Below are 19635 nucleotides of genomic sequence, written 5' to 3' on the forward strand. Positions count from 1 at the left end.
ACACACACACACACACACACACACACACACACACACACACACACACACACACACACACACACACACACACACACACACTCATGGGAATTGGGTGGGTACTGAATCCTATTTATTGTGTTATGTATTCAGAATGTGTTTAGGAGCGGTTCCAGCTCCCAGCTTTGTTCACACATTCAGCTGTGTGCTCCATGTGCGTAGGAGTTCATGTGTACATTTGTACACATGTTGGCAATTATGCTGTTCGATGTCCATCTTTTTAAACACATTTTGATGTTTTTTTTGTGTGCGTGTGTGTAGTTGCAGACATAAACAATGGAAGACTGAACTGCCCGCCTCTAGCGTCGTCATCACTTTCCACAATGAAGCTCGCTCTGCTCTGCTGAGGACTGTGGTCAGGTAGGTGATGATTTGTGTGTGTGTCCCAAGTTTTTTCTATCTTAATACATATTTTATCTAAATATAAACTCCCCCTCCTTCTCTGATTAGTGTCCTGAAGAAAAGTCCTGTTCACTTGGTCAAAGAAATCATTCTGGTTGACGACTACAGTGATAACCGTGAGTTACGCACACAGACAGATTACACAAACAAACCCAGTGAGATCAATGTTAGAAACAGAAATACTTTATTGATCCCTGAGGTTGAAAAAGGTTTACGTTACAGTTACCATTCAAGATTATAGATGTGTATAAATATAAAGAATCTTTAAAAAAAATGTAAATGAATATTATTAAAGGATGTGCATTATAATACAATATACAATTATAAGTAATGTGGTTCTAAAAAATATATAACTTACATTATATGTAGTTAAAAAATATTTTTAAAGTATACAACAATATATAGCAACAGTGTACGTACTAATGAAAGTCGAAATGGGATCTATGATTAAGTGTGTTAAAATATTAAAGAATAGTCAAAACAAGAATAAAATTGAGATGCTGTATTAGTGCTAAAGTCAACCAGATTATTGCACAGTAAAATAATTATTGCACAAAATGACTGTACTGTTAAGTCAGCAATTATACATAAATAATGGAGTTCTAGCTGCTGAAAGGTGAAATAAATGCAATGTCTGCTCTGTGTGTGTTTTAGCGGAGGATGGAGCGCTTCTGGGGAAAATCGAAAAAATACGCGTGTTGAGAAACGACCGCAGAGAAGGTAGTGAAGAGAATAAATGAATGTTTTATTTCATTACAAGAAACATTAACTAATGAGGCTCCACCTTGTGTTTATCGGTGGGGTTGAAATCATTCTAAATGTGTTTTTATTGACTGGTGTTTCCCTCAGGACTGATGCGTTCGAGGGTCCGCGGAGCAGACGCCGCCGTGGCTCCAGTCCTCACCTTCTTAGACTCTCACTGTGAATGTAACGACCACTGGCTGGAGCCGCTGCTGGAGAGAGTGGCCGAGGTACACACACACACACACACACACACACACACACACACACACACACACACACACACACACACACACACACACGCACACATACACATACACATACACATACACATACGCACACGCACACATACACACACACACACACACACACACACACACACACACACACACACTACATTGCATTTAGCAGACGCTTTTATCCAAAGCGACTTACAATAAGTGCATTCGACCAGGAAGATACAAACTTGAAGAAAGCAGAATCATATAAGTACATCAGGTTTCATAGAGCCAAAACATTTCAAGTGCTACTCAACTGGCTTTAGATAAGCCAGTCCTTTGTTAGTATATAAGTGCTTTGTTAGTATATAAGTGCTTTGTTAGTATATAAGTGCTTTATTAGTATATAAGTGCTTTGTTAGTAATTCTTTATTAGTAATTCTATCGCTCGAAGTGGAGTCGAAAGAGATGAGTTTTCAGTCTGCGCCGGAAAATGTGTAGGCTTTCTGCTGTCCTGATGACACACACACACACACACACACACACACACACATCCATGGACCCTCCTTTATACATGAATTAAGTTTATTATCGTTCATATAAACAAAGTAAAAGATTACTTAATCCAGTTAAAAAAAAACAATGATGGGACAATAGACGACAGACAATAGATGTGTTTTGTTTTGCCAAGAAAGACACTTAAATATTGGTATATTTCAAAGGTGAAACAGTGAGGTACTATGAGTCGTTACAGTCCACACGCATCCTCGCAATCAAGCATCCTTCTTTCTCTAAACATGCTCGCCAGGCATCATTCAAAAGTGAAAGTGAGGATAAAATACATTAGTCCTCAACTTATATATTCGAGTAAAGCATCAAAAAGCATGAATTCTTCTTAATCAACAGGGTCAGTGAACTTTTCTTTGATTGCAACAATCAAACTAAATCAAATAATTTGGCCTAACAAAAAAAAAAACACCAACCCAACAAATCAAAATCACTCAGTTTGAATTATGTGCTGTATCTCAGTGCTCAGAACTGATGTTGATAATGTTATCCTACGAAGCCCCCAAGTCCTGTCAGGTGATATCATTTTATCTTCTGCACACATTAATTAACTTGTTCTGCAAGATAACACAAATATGACCCTATGGGACTCTAGGGGCTCAGTTGTATTCATATTTGTAGGGGAATTAGCTTTTTCACACAGAGGTCAGAGATCAGCAGCATCCTGCAGCCGTCAGTCAGTCAGTGTCTTGTTAACATTCATGTGAAAAACAAGGAGCGCATGACTTCAATAACACAGGAATGTTTGGACTCTCTCAGAGTAAAACTACCATCTCACAGCAAAAGAAAAATCACTTTTTTCTGATCTGACATGTTTATTCAGTTTAGATTAAAATGTCATGCTGAAGTCAAAAAGTATATAAGCCAGTGAGACGGTAAATCAAATCTTTACTTGGTTTATTCTGGAAAAGAAAAAAAAGAGTAATCCTTTTCAGAATGTGATCCCTCTGTAAATTGGCAGAATATCATTATCTCTTATCATCTCGATAATAGACGTTGATAGTTGTGTTTTATTTCAAGACTCAATACAGTTTTCCACCATGTTTATTTGATTATGAAAAAGAACCCTACAATAAACATCCTCGAACAGAATAAACCTTAACTCAATTACAGATGAACCGTGTGCTGCTATTTAATTGAAGTCTTTTAGTAATGACTTCAGAGTTTCTTGATGAATAGTAATCTCAGTCTGAAGTGGGACTCTGTGGGTAATACGGAGGTTGTTTAAATATTTATCTGATATGACTGAATAAAGTCTGATCTGCGTTTGATCCTCCCAAACGCTGTGTTTTGTCGTTCCCTAGTTAATAAACGCGTGGAGCCAAATCAAAAACAGTTTGCTGTCAAAGTAATTGACTTTGCTTATCTTTGCTTTAGTTGCACTTCTAAATGATGAATAACTCGAAATAAAAAGGGAAGAATGCCATCTGTGTGGGTGAAGCCTCATGTGTCATATCAAAAGGTTTTAACACAAAATAAATAAACTCTCTGCACCTTGAGGCTTGTTTCTGGGAATTGTCATTTTGGCCACTTGAGAAACCCTCTTTTCTCTAAACTCCTGTATGATGTGGGAGTGATCTAAAGTCGAGAAGACAGAGCTGCTCTCCTTGCAGTTAAACTAAATATAGAAAGAAAAAACAAACATACGAGTCATATTTACTTTTGAACTACACAAAACCTGGTAGACTTGGACTTTATTTATTTATTAACAAAACACATTTCCTGTCATTCTCATTGTAAGTTTGTTCAGAGCTGAAAAAGTTTCACGGATTTATTTTTCTTCATACTTCCTTCTCAGGACAAAAGCAGAGTCGTTTCTCCTATCATCGATGTCATCAACATGGACAACTTCCAGTACGTAGGAGCCTCGGCTGATCTGAAAGGAGGTACGGTACACACACACACACACACACACACACACACACACACACACACACACACACACACACACACACACACACACACACACACACACACACACACACACACACACACACACACACACACACACACACACACACACACACACACACACACACACACACACACACACACACACACACACACACACGTGATGTCCCTTGTTGTTTGGTACTAGCAGCATCACTACCTGTTGAGGTCTTGGCATCCTGTGTGCTTCTTCATAAACAGTTTTGAGACTGTCTCACACACACACAACAAACACTTCCGCTAATTATACACCCAGCATGTTTAATTTAACTCCTCCTGGAAATAAACTGTGTTTTCCACACTGCATACTGGAATCTGAGTATGTAATATATTTATGTTGGTAGAGTTGGTGGAAAGATATTTAAAATCCACATTTAAATGTGTAAAAATGTCGATACCTATATATTTTGAGAAATACGTAATTTTTACGGCCACTTTAATTTGGTTGCTAGTAATGTTAATGTTTAGCATGTGTCAATGTTGTGGTTGTTTGTCAGAACCATGTGCTTCCTATAATAGTATATAGTTCAAAATCAGGACAAAACTATACATTGTCGAGTTTAAGAGGTTTCTCTCTCTGTGCTGACACATGAACACATACAGTACAGACATGTGATATCAGGCAACTGCTGCTGTATCCAGTCAACTGACCTGAACCTGCCAGATCTATTTATATAACCAGCTGTGTGCTACTTTATCTCAAATAATAGTGTTGTCCTTTTGCCCTCTGTGTGTGTGTGTGTGTGTGTGTGTGTTTATGTCGGCAGGTTTCGACTGGAATTTGGTGTTTAAATGGGACTACATGACTCTGGAGCAGAGACGAGCCAGACAAGGCAACCCCATTGCCCCCATAAAGTAAGATGGACACTATCACACAGACATCGAGGGGTTTAAACAGCAGACTCACTTTGTCTGCCAGCTTCCGCCCCACTTCTAATCTCTTTTCTCCATCCTCCTGCCCTCTGCCCTGCAGGACTCCAATGATAGCAGGAGGTCTTTTCGTCATGGATAAGGACTACTTTGAGCTGCTGGGAAAGTACGACATGATGATGGACGTATGGGGAGGAGAAAACCTCGGTGAGTGTGGCTAAAGTGCAAATGTAAATTCAGTACACAGTGGAGCGTGTAGACTGTAGAATCACAGACAATGGTGATTAGGAAATCTAATGTATGATTCTGTAATGAATTTTAGAGTGACGGAAAATATAGGTTATATGATATATAACCATGTATGAAAATGCATTTATCTCCAAAATAGAAGATGCTATATGCCAGATTATGGCTAAAATGTCATTCCCATATGCAGTCCGTGGGCAGGTACACACATAACAATCAAAAACATTAAGAATAAAACATATTAAATAAATAAAATATTACTAGGTGAATGAAAGGAGCAAAAACACATAATGGAGTGTAATTAAAAGTGGCAGGTAGAGCAAGAAAACTATCACGGTCAGTGTTTAGCATGAATGTACTTCTCTGTTGTAATGTGTTGTTGATGACTGTCTCGCTCCCTGACTTTCCGCCTCTGGTGATGACAGACACGTCAGGAGTTTTGCCAGAAGCAGTAAATAGTTTGACATTTTTGGGAAATGTAGTAATTACTTACCAGAGATCACATGTCTGTAAGCTAATATGAATCTGCAGCGTTGCAGCTCATAGAGAATTGGGGGCTAGAAAAACGGGCCTGTCAGTTTTGTGCTTTAAAAACAGTCAGTTAACATTTTAAAGTCAAACCATAGTTCCTCAAATGTTCTGTTCATTGTAAATTATACACTTTTCGGTTGAAAGACAACATTTCTGCTCTCTTTTGCCCTTCTGTCTCTTGGGATTTGGTACTAAAGTAGCTTCATAGATATGTCTCGCTACATGAGCGTATCTTGGGTTTGCATACTAAGAACGTGATAAAGAGCACAGAAAATCCTTTTTTAATTTGAAGGTAATTTCAGACTGCAGTGAATCTTAGAAATTGTGTCAATGTGATAATGATTGTATTAAGTATTGAGAGAAATAACCATAGTGCGCACAATGGAGATAATTTGTAGCCATTACAATGAGATAACAACAACTGCATCTCCCCGTGGCCTTTGTCTGAATTCAGTTGGGAAAAGTGATTCATTCTTCTCTCGAGACGGCACAATGATTCAGAGCGGCTTTGAGAATTCAGATTCTGGTTTCCTTGAGATCACGGTCAGAGAACATTTAATCAGACACAGACAATGTTCGAGCGGGAATCTGACAAAGTCAACACTCTGCAAACATTAATGAGGTGCAGACAACACCACAACGCTGCTTACATGCTGTTCATTAAAATAACCTGGAAACAGTTGGTTGGAACACATGTTTGACGTGCGTGTGTTTTGACGTGTGTGTGTGTGTGTGTGTTTCAGAGATCTCATTTCGGGTGTGGCAGTGTGGTGGAAGTCTTGAGATCATCCCCTGCAGCAGAGTTGGGCACGTCTTCAGAAAACAACATCCATACACCTTCCCCGGAGGCAGTGGGACTGTGTTTGCAAAGTAACACACACACACACACGTGCACACGCACACACACACGATGGAGGTTAATGAACATTAATTAACCACCAAGGCTCAAACCAAAGTTGAATTCTTTCATTAGATTACTGAACAACAATTAATCCCATTCACACCCTCGCATTGCTGCCAGTTCTCAAGCATACACTGGATACATTTTGCCGTCCTTTAATGAGCCATAAGGTCTTCATTACGCTTTGTATAATTAATGTTGTGTAGATTTGTGCATTGGGTTGGAATGAGAGGTATGTTTATGATGAATGCATGTGTCCTGTATTAGTGATATTAGCGAGACAGTGAGCTGTAGGAAAAAGAAAAAGGTCATGACGCCTGCTAGTCTTTGGATAATTATTTGTCAGCTCAGCAGGTAATGTGAGATGTCTACTAATCGCTGGCTTGGTGGATTGAATGACAAAAATGTTAATTTCCAAATATGTCAAACTATTTGATATGCCTGGAGGGTAAACTCTGAGGAATATCGTGTGAAGTGATCAGAACAGCTACTAAAAGGACCTTTTCTCAACAAGCTGCACCATAATATTACAATATTCATAATAACCTCACATGGCATCTATTCCAATCTAATTACAGTTAGTGGATATAGCACAGCTCTATCAATGTTTTATTTCTGGTTTGGAATATATATTGTAATCATCGTTTTCATGGATATTATTTATTCATGTGGGTTGATAACATTCGCCCCAAACAACTCTTTCTAGACCTCTCTTTATGCTCACATTATATCAGTTTTTCTGTAAACGCTGAAACATACATAATGGATTTTTATTCCAGCTTTGAGACTCAAACCAGTGTTGGATAATTAAAACCAAGCACCAGCAATTAAAAAACAATTAAAAAGTAATCACATGGAAAATTGGTCACAGACTAGAAAGGAATGTTCTTCTTAAATATAGCAGAGCTGTTCTTGCATGCGATTCCCTTTAGAGCTTTGATAAATGTGACAACATTATCGGTGAGCATCAGTAATGGGAAACATGATACAAGGGAAGATATGCATCTCTCCTTTATTACAGTCTCCAACCACAAGTAACAACCCTTGGAAACGAGCCCGACAAACCCACTGATAAAGAACTTTAACACAAAGATAACAGGGAATTTATAGTAGCTGTGGTTTCTCTGGTGTGCCCAATGAAGTACGTATCACTGTGGAAAACACAAGTAATGAAGGGCATAATAGATCAACTATGCGGAGTGTTTTTGGGCTAGTCTTAAAGGGATAGTTCGGAGGTTTTGAAATGGGGTTGTTTGAGGTACCAAAGTTAGTGTATTTCATACAGAAAATGGCAGCAGGCATGCCCCTAGTTTGGAGTAACAGACAGGATTAACAGACACAGGTAAAAGGTTGTCCTGCAATGGACAAGGGCAGCAGCAAAACATCACTCTCCACAAAACAGTTAATGTCACCTCGCAGAACAAGGGATTTGCTTGACTGCTGCTGCCTCGATGGGTTCGTTTTTTGTGTGATTCTGAAATTACCCTTTAAAAAACTAAAGAAACACAATAACACAAAGTAACTAACCAACTGTGGCAGCAATAGACTTACATCTCCCCTGTTCTGTGGTGTGAAATCACAGTTTGTCGTCAATGGAGTTAAGTCTTTAGCTCCCCAATTAGATGGTCTGACGTCAGAGTGGTGAACATATTTTAAATATAGCAGAAAGCTAAACTGATTGTTTTTTTAGGTGGCTTACACTGTTTAACTCCTGATATGTCTGTCTGCCTGTCTTTTTCTCCAAAATTGAGCATGCAAAATGATCCCTTTGTAAGTCTAAGATGCTGATGAAGTGATATTTGTGATACCAGCCACAGATGAAAATGACTAAATGTTTTCTGATGGCATGACCATAACGAATGCTCTAGATAGAAGTGAATCAAACAGTGCTCAAGTGAAAAGCACTGACCTCGTAATAATGGTATAAAACTGGGGTAGTCCTTATAAATTGTGAATGGATGTGGAGCTGGATGAAACAGAAAGTGAAGACTGCAGTGGATCTGAAGGAACTCAACAGTTTCAGAGCTGACTATAACAAGCTGTCTCTGCCATCTCAGCTCAGGCTTTCTGTGGACCTCAACTCCACATTTCTCAAAGTATTTGCATAACCTTTTCCAAACTTTCAAAATGATAAGTTATTTATTGCTGGGTGCAGTGGTGTTCTCTTGTATCAACCTCAACAATGCAGAGCAGCTTCACTGTACTAAGGCAGCTTCAGTTCAGCGTCTTGCCCTTCAATTTGGAATAAAGCCAGAGACACCCTCCCTGGGGAGCCTCGAGACAGCGCCTGCTCAGATGGGTTTATAATTGTTCTGGGAGCAGCATTTCTATCTAAACTACAATATCTAAGTTTACAATCATGAAAAGGAAAGACAGTCTTGACGCCGCATGGAGTTCCCTAAGAGTCCTCTGTCCAAACTATGTTCCTGGGCTGCATGTTGATCAGGATGAGTACACAGATTTCTGCATAATGCAAGCTAAGATGCTTGTTGTAAATTGTAACCGAAAAAAATACTAAAACAATATGTGATTTCACCTCCACCATCTGAAATCTAATTCCCTGATCTTCAGATCCACAGCGGGGAAATGTACAGTGTTACAGCAAAAGTGGCATAGCAGGTAAAAAAAAGCGTGCAATAATACAAAAAATTAAAGAAAGGCAGACATTAGCATTAAAATAAAGAGAAATAAGTCAAAATAAGTAGACAACCATGGCTAAAACAGATTTGTAGGAGCAATTTAACTTAAACTAATTGAGATAAATAGCATATTAAAGTATTGCGATAATTTATGACAAGATGTTTTTACATAGAGTGATAATAGAACCGTACAATCACAAACAGGGGTTTACTGTATATTGCACAATATGTCAACAGTCCGTATTGTGTGGTGGTCTACGAGGGGGCCGTGGTGGGTCTACAGCCTGACTGCTACAGGAAGAATGTGGCTTTTAGACGCAAGAGAAAACTCTTCTTCTCTGTTTCAAAGAGAGATATGAGACACATTTCCTGTCGAATACACTGTAGCCAGTTATTAATCCAGTCTTACAGACGAAAGCAATGAAGGAAGCTTTCCCTTAACTGGTGTCACCACAATGCCACTTTAAAGTTTCACAAGTACAAGGTGTGTATGTGTCTGGAACAGGATGTGTCTTTATAGGACCTGTTTTCAATCTTGTCACATCTTCATCAAATGTATTTTGACTCTCAGTTGGGGCCTGTCTCATGATGCACTGTTATGAAGTTAAGGCCTGTAACTAACAATTATCTTCCACATGCATTAATCTGACTATAACTTTGTTGAATTATCGTTTGGCTTAAATGACAATTTACTTAAACCAAAGGGGACGTCTTTGGATAGCTTGTTTTGTACGACAAGAGATGTTCAGTTTACTGTCTAAAGATAGAAAAGCATGAAACCCCACAATTAAGAAGCTGGAAGAAAAAATGTTATTTGCATAAAAAAACTGGGACATTTACCCATTAGTTTTTTATTAAATATACTGCCAATCAATAGATTAAGCAAACAATTGTTTCAGCTCTAATGCATTTTAAACAGCTCAGTTAAACCAACAGTGTGTTCACAGTGCTGAGTGAATATCCTTTTCTAAATGAGGCACACTGGACTGAAGAGCTGTTCTGGTTTTGGCTCAGTTTTGCCAACTCGGTAATCCTACTTCATTGGAAACATTTGCATATTTGTATACGAGTGTTTACTTGCCTCAATGTAACTTTATTCTTGCAGTCTGGTTTATTTAACTATCTCTCTTTTCAAATATGAGCACATGCATGATTTATATTATGACATATTCTTATATTCAGTATTTTTAGGGCAAAAAATTAAACCATAAATCTGCTTAGAAAACCGATGCTCCACAACTTCTCTGTGAATCATGTTTTTCTTCAGTATCAATGACTCTCACTATCAAAGAAATCCAGAGCTGTCTCAGTTTTATCTGAGGGGAAACCCAGGGAATTTTTAAACCACAGTTTTAGAAAGAATATGATCAAGTTGAGTTTTACTCTGACTCCTGCTGACACATGGTCCGACAGAACTGGGTTTTTATTATGAACAAAAAATGGAAATCTGACCAATTGTCGTTTGATATCTTGTCAACACTTTGCTGCTTGACCACACACACTCACTAAATCTATCTGCCCTCTTTCTTCAATCCTCTGTCTTATGTTATTTTTCTCTTTCGTTTTCCAACCTTAATTTTCCTCCCCTGCTCTCTGTTTCATCTCTCCTTTTATCACCCATCACACCTCTCCCCATTTTCTCCTTGTCCGTCATCCGTCCCTCATTTTCTTGCCTCTCGTTTCTCTCAGGAACACGAGGAGAGCAGCAGAGGTGTGGATGGATGAGTATAAAAACTTCTACTACGCTGCCGTCCCCTCAGCGAGAAACGTCCCCTATGGAAAGTAAGTACCATGAAGAGCGAGCCCTACAGGAGGCAGAGGGCGTAATGTAACAAGATGATGAAATTACAAAGGCAGCCATGTGATGGGCAGATTAATTGGATTGCCAATCAGCAGTATGTCAGCTGTAAAATATATGACAGAAAGTTAATGTGGGTTAAAGAGGGCAAAAAGTCAAAAGACTGCTGTATTATTTGACATGCAGAAGGGATTACTGTAACGATGGTCACACAATGCATTTGTAAAAAAGGAGCAAGGACCCATGAAATAGGGATTTATTTATATATCAAACAGGCTTGTTATAGAGGTTTTATACATGTCATGCAACTGTATTTTTGAATTCATCAATTTTATGGTATTTTCTGCTACTTTATTTCACTTTATCTGTAAACTAGCTGACTTTTGTTCTGTGCACCACAACAATAAGTACTCTCACATCCATACAGAGCAGCTGTAAGCAGTTATTTTCTGTGCCGGATGCCTCTGTTATCTGCCTTCACAGAATGTCTTAGATTTAATAAATGTTTTGAGAGACAGTTAGATCAAACTTCTAATTCTCTCACCGTCTTTTTCTCCTCTCTTTTTTACTCTCTCTCTCTCTCTCTCTCTCTCTCAGTATCCAGAGTCGTATGGAGATGAAGAAGAGATTAGGATGCAAACCATTTAAATGGTACCTGGAGAATGTCTACCCGGAACTACGGTAAGAGAATTGGAGCTTTTTTCGATTAAATATGATAGGGGTATAGATATAATATTATGTAATAAGAATTGAATGACATTTAACAAAACTTCTGAGTGGCAGTTTCAGTATGACAAGAACTCAGTTGGTAAGAAACCGCAGCTCTGCCAGCAGTATTGGTATGACTGTGATTTCCTCTGTGCTGCCAGCTAAGGTTTCATACTTTAATAAAGCTCTCTAGGGTCTGTGATGACACTAATGACTAACTCAGACTAGCAATTATGACTCAGGCCCATTATTAAATGTTGTCAGGTTTGCAATTTGTCACTCTCAGGAATGATATTAATTATGTATAAATATCACAGATCTAAATTTGAATAATTTCAGATGCAACAAGGTTATATTATCCTATACTTTAGAATAACATTGCTCACCTTATTTAACTCAAACTGCTTTTCTTATCTTTAGTGTTAGTTTACACTATTTACTTTTATATAATAAATCCTTAATATTTGGGGTGGGTGAAAAAAATAGAATCATGAAAGAATAGAGATTCCTATCTTCTAGGATTTCACCAAAGCGAAGTTTTCTCAAATAGAACTGTGTGATTGGTTAAAAAAACACACAAAATAACAATTTTAAGGAAACTTATCATGCCAGTGTGACTAAAACTGTTGTTTTGTATACAATTCATTTTTTTAAATTGGTCCCAAAAGGGCAGCTAGCCTAAGCCAATGAGTTGTTTTAATTTAACAGGCATCATTTATATAATTTTTTGCATAAACCTTTTTTTCTTGAAGTCAGTAAAAACGTTTTAGTAAGAAGTACTTTGCAGTAAGAAGGTTTGCTGTGTTGTTTATACTGCACTCAGTTTAAATATATTTTTAAGTATTAAATTCCGGAAGTTTTTCCTTGTACGATGTGAGGGTCTAAAGGACAGAGGGTGTCGTTTTTTCTCATACTGATATTCTGAACAAACTGTGCTGTTGTATTAGCTGTAAAATGTCTTTACTGTAGGGTATTTTTATTATTTGTACAGCACTTTGGCTCGACCAAAAATCGTTTATAAATGTGCTATATAAATAAAACTTGATTTGATTTGATTAAAAACATAATCCTTTACACACTTTACTCTGCCTCCATGTTATCATTTGCCCACCGCCCTTTATTAGAGCACAGCGGACTGGAGTAGATGAAATTAGCAACCCTATGTACAGAGTGCAGAATCGTTTTGAATCCAATCGTGACCCCAAGAATCGAATTAAATCGTGAGAAACCGAACGATTCACACCCTACTTAATGTCTTAGATTTGATACAAACATGATGAGGGGAAATATTTAACAACACGGTGTCTGTGTGTGTTCAGTGTCCCGGACCACCAGGACATCGCGTTCGGAGCGCTGCAGCAGGGAGGAAACTGTCTGGACACTCTGGGCCACTTTGCTGACGGTGTGGTGGGCGTCTACGAATGCCACAACGCCGGAGGAAACCAGGTAGCGTTACTACGACGACATACACAGGTCAGCATGTCAGTTCCTTTGTTTTAAAGCCCCACGGTGGCAGCTGGTGACACTGGTGGTGAGAGAAGAGGGGGTATGGTATGGGATTTTACCAGATTACATTTTGGTCTTTCATTAACCCTGCACAAGATGCACTTTTTTAACTCACACTCTACCTCATTGCATTTAGTCAATTAAGAAAACTGTCACTACTTTGCACACTTGTCTGATGCATACAGTGTCCCATGACGATGTAAAGCCAACATGCATCCGGAAGCCAATTTTAACAGGTGTGGTGGTCTTACTGGGTAAACAGTTTTCATACCCATTGGCTTCTCAGGTCTGGTTTACTAACATAATTTTGCAAACATTGCCACTTGACATCAAATTAAATTGTACAGTCTCAAATGTTCTCAAAATGAACTGCCACTTTTTTTTAGATATGTAAACGACAATATGGTTCTTTTGGCATAAATCTCCCTGTGATGAAATGCAGACACTGAAATAAAGTCTAACTCCACCATCACTATGACATGTTGTTGTTTGTTAGATCTGCAAAGCACAAGCCATAACACAGCAACAACTTTCCTTTTTATTTCTTTTTGAATTCTAAAAAAAGTTTAAATACTTAGAGAAAAATGAAAGAAACGTATTTCTTTTTTGGAAAAGGTTTCTTACTGAGCGTTCTTACTGATTGTTTTGATTACCCTTGATGTGCAGTACTTCAACGTGTACTGTGTATTAAGTTACAAGATAAAACATCAGATATCAACATGATATTAGCCAATGCTCCATTTAAAATGAATTGCTCAGAACATCCCTAACTCCAGTGTTCGAATGTGTATCAAACTATAGTTTTAATTAAATTAATTTGTACAATCCAAAGGAGTGGGCCCTGACCAAGGATAAGTCTGTGAAGCACATGGACCTGTGTCTGACCGTGGTGGAGCGCACCACCGGCTCGCTCATCAAACTACAGGGCTGTCGAGAGAACGACAGCCGACAGGTAAACACGGTAATATAAGAACATCGATTACATATTATTGCACTTTTACATACATCATATATTATAACACAAACTGCCTACTCTCTCTACTGACATCTATAACTATCAGTAGCTCTCACCTTGCTGCTTACGGTTTTAAGGATGATATGCAATGTTTTGTGTGATTGTCTGTAGAGATTTCTATAATGCCAGGGAACACATTGGAAAAAAGTGTTTACTCTTTAGAAATGAATAACCTTTTGACTGTTTCATCTTCTATATCTTTGATGAAAATGCTTTTAAGGTCGATTTATTCATAAGCATGTAAGGTTACAAAAACAACGTGAAGAATGTTTTGACCTCTGAATGCACATCATGTTGTTTTTTTATTTATGTCAAACTGTATATGCTGCAGTCTTGGCAAGAATTCTGAATCTCAATAGATTTCATTCTAGTTAAATGAGGATTAATTAATAATAAATAATAGAAACATTGTTGTGTCTCAGCAGAAATGGGAGCAGATTGAGTCCAACTCGAAGCTTCGTCACGTGGGTAGCAACCTCTGCCTGGACAGCCGCAATGCCAGGATGGGGGGCCTCACGGTGGAGGTCTGCAGCCCGAGCCTCAACCAGCAGTGGAAGTTCACCCTCAATCTACAATCATAGGGGGGGGGCTGCGGACCCTGGGAAGAGCTGGATGTTTGATAGAGACACCAACAGACTCTGAGACACGGATTAAGAGATGGAAAAAGACTCTGGATGGATAAACGGATCCCTCTCGCTCCTCAGAGGTGCAGCCAGTCTATACACCTCTCCCCCACCCTCACCCCTCCCAAAAGAGCCAAACCCACCGGGGGAGGGGCTTGTAGACGTTGCTGGAGTAAACAGGAAACTGACTGTATTTGTTGGATGAAAGGTGAAAATGATGTTCATTATGAGGATAAAAGCGATGGAGCGACTTTCCATTCAAACTACATACCTCAGTGTTTTTCCATTGATGGTTCCAGAAGCAAATGTTGTTGTTTTACGTTCTTTAATGCAGGTGAGGTAGAACTGTTTTTACTTTGTAATTATTTTATTATTAATATTTTTTATTGATTGCCGGTAACTCTCCTGTGCGGAGGTTTCACAGGAACTCTTTTTTTCGTTATCTTAAAGGAAGGGGACATTAATGTTGTTGTTCCTTTGGGCTTTCTCTCTGTTTCACCACGCCGAGCTGGAGCCTGTAAAGGCAGGTGGAGGCTTCATGTTGAGGTCTGGGCGTAGAGTGATATGAAGGCCGGAAATGGACTCAACTCCTTGAGCTTTTCCTCTTGTCATTAGTTCACAGGATCATTGGAGGAAAGAGAGCCACAGTGGAGAGAAGAAGCTGTGTGTTCTGCAGATTGGGTCTTGGGGAAAGGGGAAGGGGGTTAAGGGAAAAGCTTCTCTGCTTTGGTCGGGGCCTGAAACTGGTTTGGTTTGGCCGGAAGTTCAAAACCGAAACCAGGAAGTGTCTTGAAGCCACCCCTCAGGATTGACTGTTTGTCGTCGGGCTGTCGCACTGGCTGCCGCAGCATCTTCATGTCTACACCATTATGTCTCTTTAAAAAAACAACTCTCTTAACAGTCTTCTTTTGTCACACAAAAAATTGAACCAAATTTCGAATGGATGTTTTTGTTTCAGGAATACGAGAACTTTGATTAAAAGGGTTTTTCTTCACAAGCTCTCGCTGCTCTCTAACTGCTCCCTGTGGAGCCGCTTAATTTATACATCTCCTTTCCTGCACAGATCATTTTCTTTGTGTCTAATATTGCCATTTAGGGATGTTTACTGTCACACCCACCTGGATTTCATGTTGCAGTTTTACCAACTGGTTTTGGCTGCAAAGGTATTACCGACATGAATCTATAATATTACCACAAGCAGATATCTTCCCAACTGAGATGTTCTTTTTGACCTGATTTCAACACACACCTGCCTGCTCGTGTCCGGCTATAGAAGGAAACACTAATGTGTGGCAGACATCCAATGTCCATCTTTCTTATTGACAAAGTAAAACGTTGCTTATTCCAGCCTCCAGAACAGTTTTTATGCAAAAAGAAAGAGGTTTCCTGACTAGTCAAACTGTACGAAATGTGCATGCGTTCTTAGCTGCATGTATCACCAGCCAGCTCCCACACGTACAGTCGGTCGGTAGTGTCTCCATCAACATGTCTTTCTTTCTTTCATTGTGCCTGTTAGATGAGCCATCTGTTCTGAGGTTTGGATCTGCAATAAACAAGGTTTTACTGTTTGTCCCCCACTCTGTTCTGCTGCAGGTGAGCAGATTGTTCTGATTGCACAAGCAGGACTGCTCAGTTTTTGCTGATACAAAGTACTGATGAGAACACCTTTTCTTTATTTTGGCGAGCTCCTTTATTCTGAGGAACAAGATTTCGGTGTCCCCGAACCGCATTGTGCCACATCTTCATCTTGTGTTACCTGATAGTGTTACTGATGCCAGTTACAGTTCATGCATCTGTGTGCTAATCCATTACCTGATGCCTGTTTCGCATCTTTGCAACAATAGTCTCTCCTCGCCTTCAACACAGGGTCCTCTTAGCTGCTATGATTCTCTGTACTGTTAGTCACTGACGAGTCATGAAGGTACAATTTGATTAAATTCAGAGCGACTCATCACTTGGCAGCTTCAAGGCAACATGAACACAAAACATCTTTAAGCATACTGTACAACACAAATTGCCTATAATAATCAACTATTTCCTAGTTTATTCTAGAAAGAGGTTGCATCCTCAAGTGTTGTTTTAATGTCAAATATCCTCTCTGTATCCCTCTCTCATTTTCACATCTGTTCTCTTGATTTTTGTTTTACTGTGTTACGGTAACAGACAAAGACAGCTGCTCATGTTTACTGTGTTGTCTGGTTCTTTTCCATCCGTTTGTTTGTGTTCTACCATTTTGTTCCTTGTACCTGATGTTTACCTTGTCTTCAACATTCACACGACTGTAGACAGAGTGAGGGGCGAAGTGAAGGTCAGATCAGACTGCAGCTGGATTCAAAATCATATCCTTAGACTTGACGTGTCGCTGCATTGTGCTGCGAGATTGAGGTGTGACTAGATGTGAGGAACGTTTTCTGTTGCTATGGTGACCAGGCTCAATGGCCCCAAGTCTGATTTAAGGTTTCCGTTTATTTTTGTGTTGAGCAGCAGGTGGATTTACCGCTCCTGTTATGTCTTACATTCAGATTAAGTAGAAGATTGTTGCAAATCAATAATTGTAATATTGAAGAACTAATATAAATTAAAGTTACAAATATATATCTTATAATCAGTTGTTCCTTAACATCTCCTTTATGTGTATTACAACAGTGCCTCAGGTTTTACTTCTGTAATGGGGTAGATACATATGCTGTAGCCCCCACATTTAGTATCTTTTGACTACAAATTGTGTGAAAATCCTCAGAAACTAGTACAAAAGAGCTATTGTCAAAGCATCTGGCCCTTGTCCTATGTTGTGAGGATAACATGCTGAGGTTTTTAATGGTGTATAGCGCCCTCTATTGTGGATAACAGCTATACAAAAAGGGACTAAAGGTATTAAGCTTCTGATGCACAATGCACCAACGGGGACATTCCAAGATTTTTCTTAATCAAATTTTCTTCAGCTTTGTTCTATTATTAAAGTCTTAATGAAGCCCTAATAAAATGGCCAGCTAGTACAAACTTAACAGGCGTGAGAATCTAACTGCTAACCCCATGAGAGGTTGGTAATGCTGTCTGTTACAACTGTTCAGATATGTTGATTGAAGCCTTTTCTTTATAAAACCAGTCTTATTCTTGTGAAGATGAAAGAATGCTATTTTATTTGTTTGTTCTACGCAGAGAAAGTGAAAGTAGTGCAACGGCTGATTTTGATTGGATTATTCAATGTTTACATCTTTAGCACTATGTGCCAAAAGTTTTCCTTCCTATTTTCTCTGTATGAGGAAGAATGAGAAGGGGTAAAAGTCATTGGAAATGCTGATTGAGTCGCAAAGAACTGAATGCAAATTGCAGATGGTATATGTTGTGTATCTCATTCTTCTTCCTAGTCCCAGTTAGACCTGCAGGACACACTGGGGCGGGTACGTCTCAGATGATGATGGTGTTGGTCTTATAATGGGCACAGGTTGCACATTTTTCATGTCTTTTAGATGTGTCTTCAAAAAGTCTGTTGTGGCAGAACTAACTCTGTGTGTTAGCTTAAAGCTACATTCTAAAGGAGAACGAATGTTGTCAATATTGTAGACATGTATTATTAGAAGATACTTCACCCACAAAATTGATACGTACATAAATTAATCGCCACCGTTTTTCTCAAATGCCTCAATGGTGAAAGCAGAATCAAAATACAGAGACATTTCTTGATTAATTATAATAAATGGGAGCTGTGTTAATATGGGCTGAATTATTAATAGAAAATTATAATTTTGTGGTTTTAGTATTTCTTTAAAAGGAGGTGTATAACTGATCACCAGTCAGTGAGCAAGAGCATTTCCCCACCTGACTTTATTCATACTGTGTTTGGTGAACAATTAATGGCTTGATATTAACAGGTATGAAGGTGAGCTCTGTGTTCTCTCAGCCTTTTACCTCAAATGGGAAGCAGAGTTATTTCATGATTCGTCCTGACTGAAGGCATGTCTTCCCCTCTCAGCCCACCTTAAATCCTCTTTTAGGATTTGCAGAAGAGTCCACTCTGATAAGTGAAAGCCCTGCGGAGACATCCAGCTCAGGACTGCTTAAGCTTCCCATCTTTTGCTACCAGTTTCGGTCACAGTGTGTGTGAGTCCAGACATGAGAGGGGCTTTGGACAAAATACTCTTCCCTTCAACCATGAAAGATATAAGGTGCAACAGTAATCAATGAACTACAGGGGTGATGATGTGTTTTCTAAGAGGAGTGTGGCCTCATTGAAGGACAGTGGTGGGTGTTATGGCAAGAAACATGTAAAAGTGTATATTTTTGTATATACCTACATCAGTGTGTGTACAGTATGTACATATACACAGTGTACTCAGCCGCGGTTCCTAGTTTTGTTGTCAGACTGTACAGCGCTTCTAACTGTCCCCTGTTTTATAGATTCTGCAGAAATTCAACTTTGAATGAGGAGAAATGATTAACTTAAATAAATGCATTTATATATAAAACTGTGTCGAGTGTTTTGGTCCGCTTCAGTGGTTGATAGTGACATTTTTGCAATCATGCACCAACACGATTCATACCCAGAGAATATTGAAGTTTCTGTTTCAGTAATGCAGCTGTGTAACTGGACCACTATCTGCAAAAACCTCCATCATCCAAAGATGGACAAAGTGTTTTACATGCATTATGAAACAAATACCAAAAATGAAAGAAGATGTTTCTATACATCAGTCAAATGTTTCTCTAATTTGGATCTTAAATTGAGTGAATGGCAGCATTTGTCAACTTTGAAATAGAAATTATGGTAGACCTTTGAATGAATAAATTACATATTGTGGTCATAACTGCATGATAAACAGTTAAAATGTGATGAATAATGTAAAAGTCTGCTAAGCCTCAAATTTCTGAAAAATGCAGATTGGT

At 38.8% G+C, this 19635-nt stretch overlaps 1 protein-coding gene across 8 annotated transcripts in view; it reads left to right on the forward strand.

The window, feature by feature from the left end:
* The window catches only part of galnt2 (UDP-N-acetyl-alpha-D-galactosamine:polypeptide N-acetylgalactosaminyltransferase 2), a 58219-nt gene extending 39509 nt beyond the window's left edge, over nt 1-18710 (forward strand). Inside the window, exons 4-16 of one of the 8 annotated variants that reach the window (XM_034116002.1) lie at nt 298-396; nt 487-554; nt 1093-1158; nt 1288-1409; nt 3763-3850; nt 4682-4769; nt 4888-4991; nt 6305-6431; nt 10791-10883; nt 11497-11580; nt 12927-13080; nt 13946-14074; nt 14551-18710. In XM_034116002.1, the coding sequence (XP_033971893.1) occupies nt 298-396; nt 487-554; nt 1093-1158; nt 1288-1409; nt 3763-3850; nt 4682-4769; nt 4888-4991; nt 6305-6431; nt 10791-10883; nt 11497-11580; nt 12927-13080; nt 13946-14074; nt 14551-14709 (1381 nt within the window). In that variant the 3' untranslated portion in view covers nt 14710-18710. The remainder of the gene's footprint in view (nt 1-297; nt 397-486; nt 555-1092; nt 1159-1287; nt 1410-3762; nt 3851-4681; nt 4770-4887; nt 4992-6304; nt 6432-10790; nt 10884-11496; nt 11581-12926; nt 13081-13945; nt 14075-14550) is intronic. The other 7 variants (XM_034116005.1, XM_034116006.1, XM_034116003.1 and 4 more) reach the window with 7 other exon arrangements.
* The last annotated feature ends 925 nt before the right edge of the window (nt 18711-19635 follow it).

Source organism: Trematomus bernacchii, unplaced genomic scaffold (assembly GCF_902827165.1).
Source record: "Trematomus bernacchii unplaced genomic scaffold, fTreBer1.1, whole genome shotgun sequence".
In the NCBI taxonomy this organism is placed as follows: Eukaryota; Metazoa; Chordata; class Actinopteri; order Perciformes; family Nototheniidae; genus Trematomus; species Trematomus bernacchii.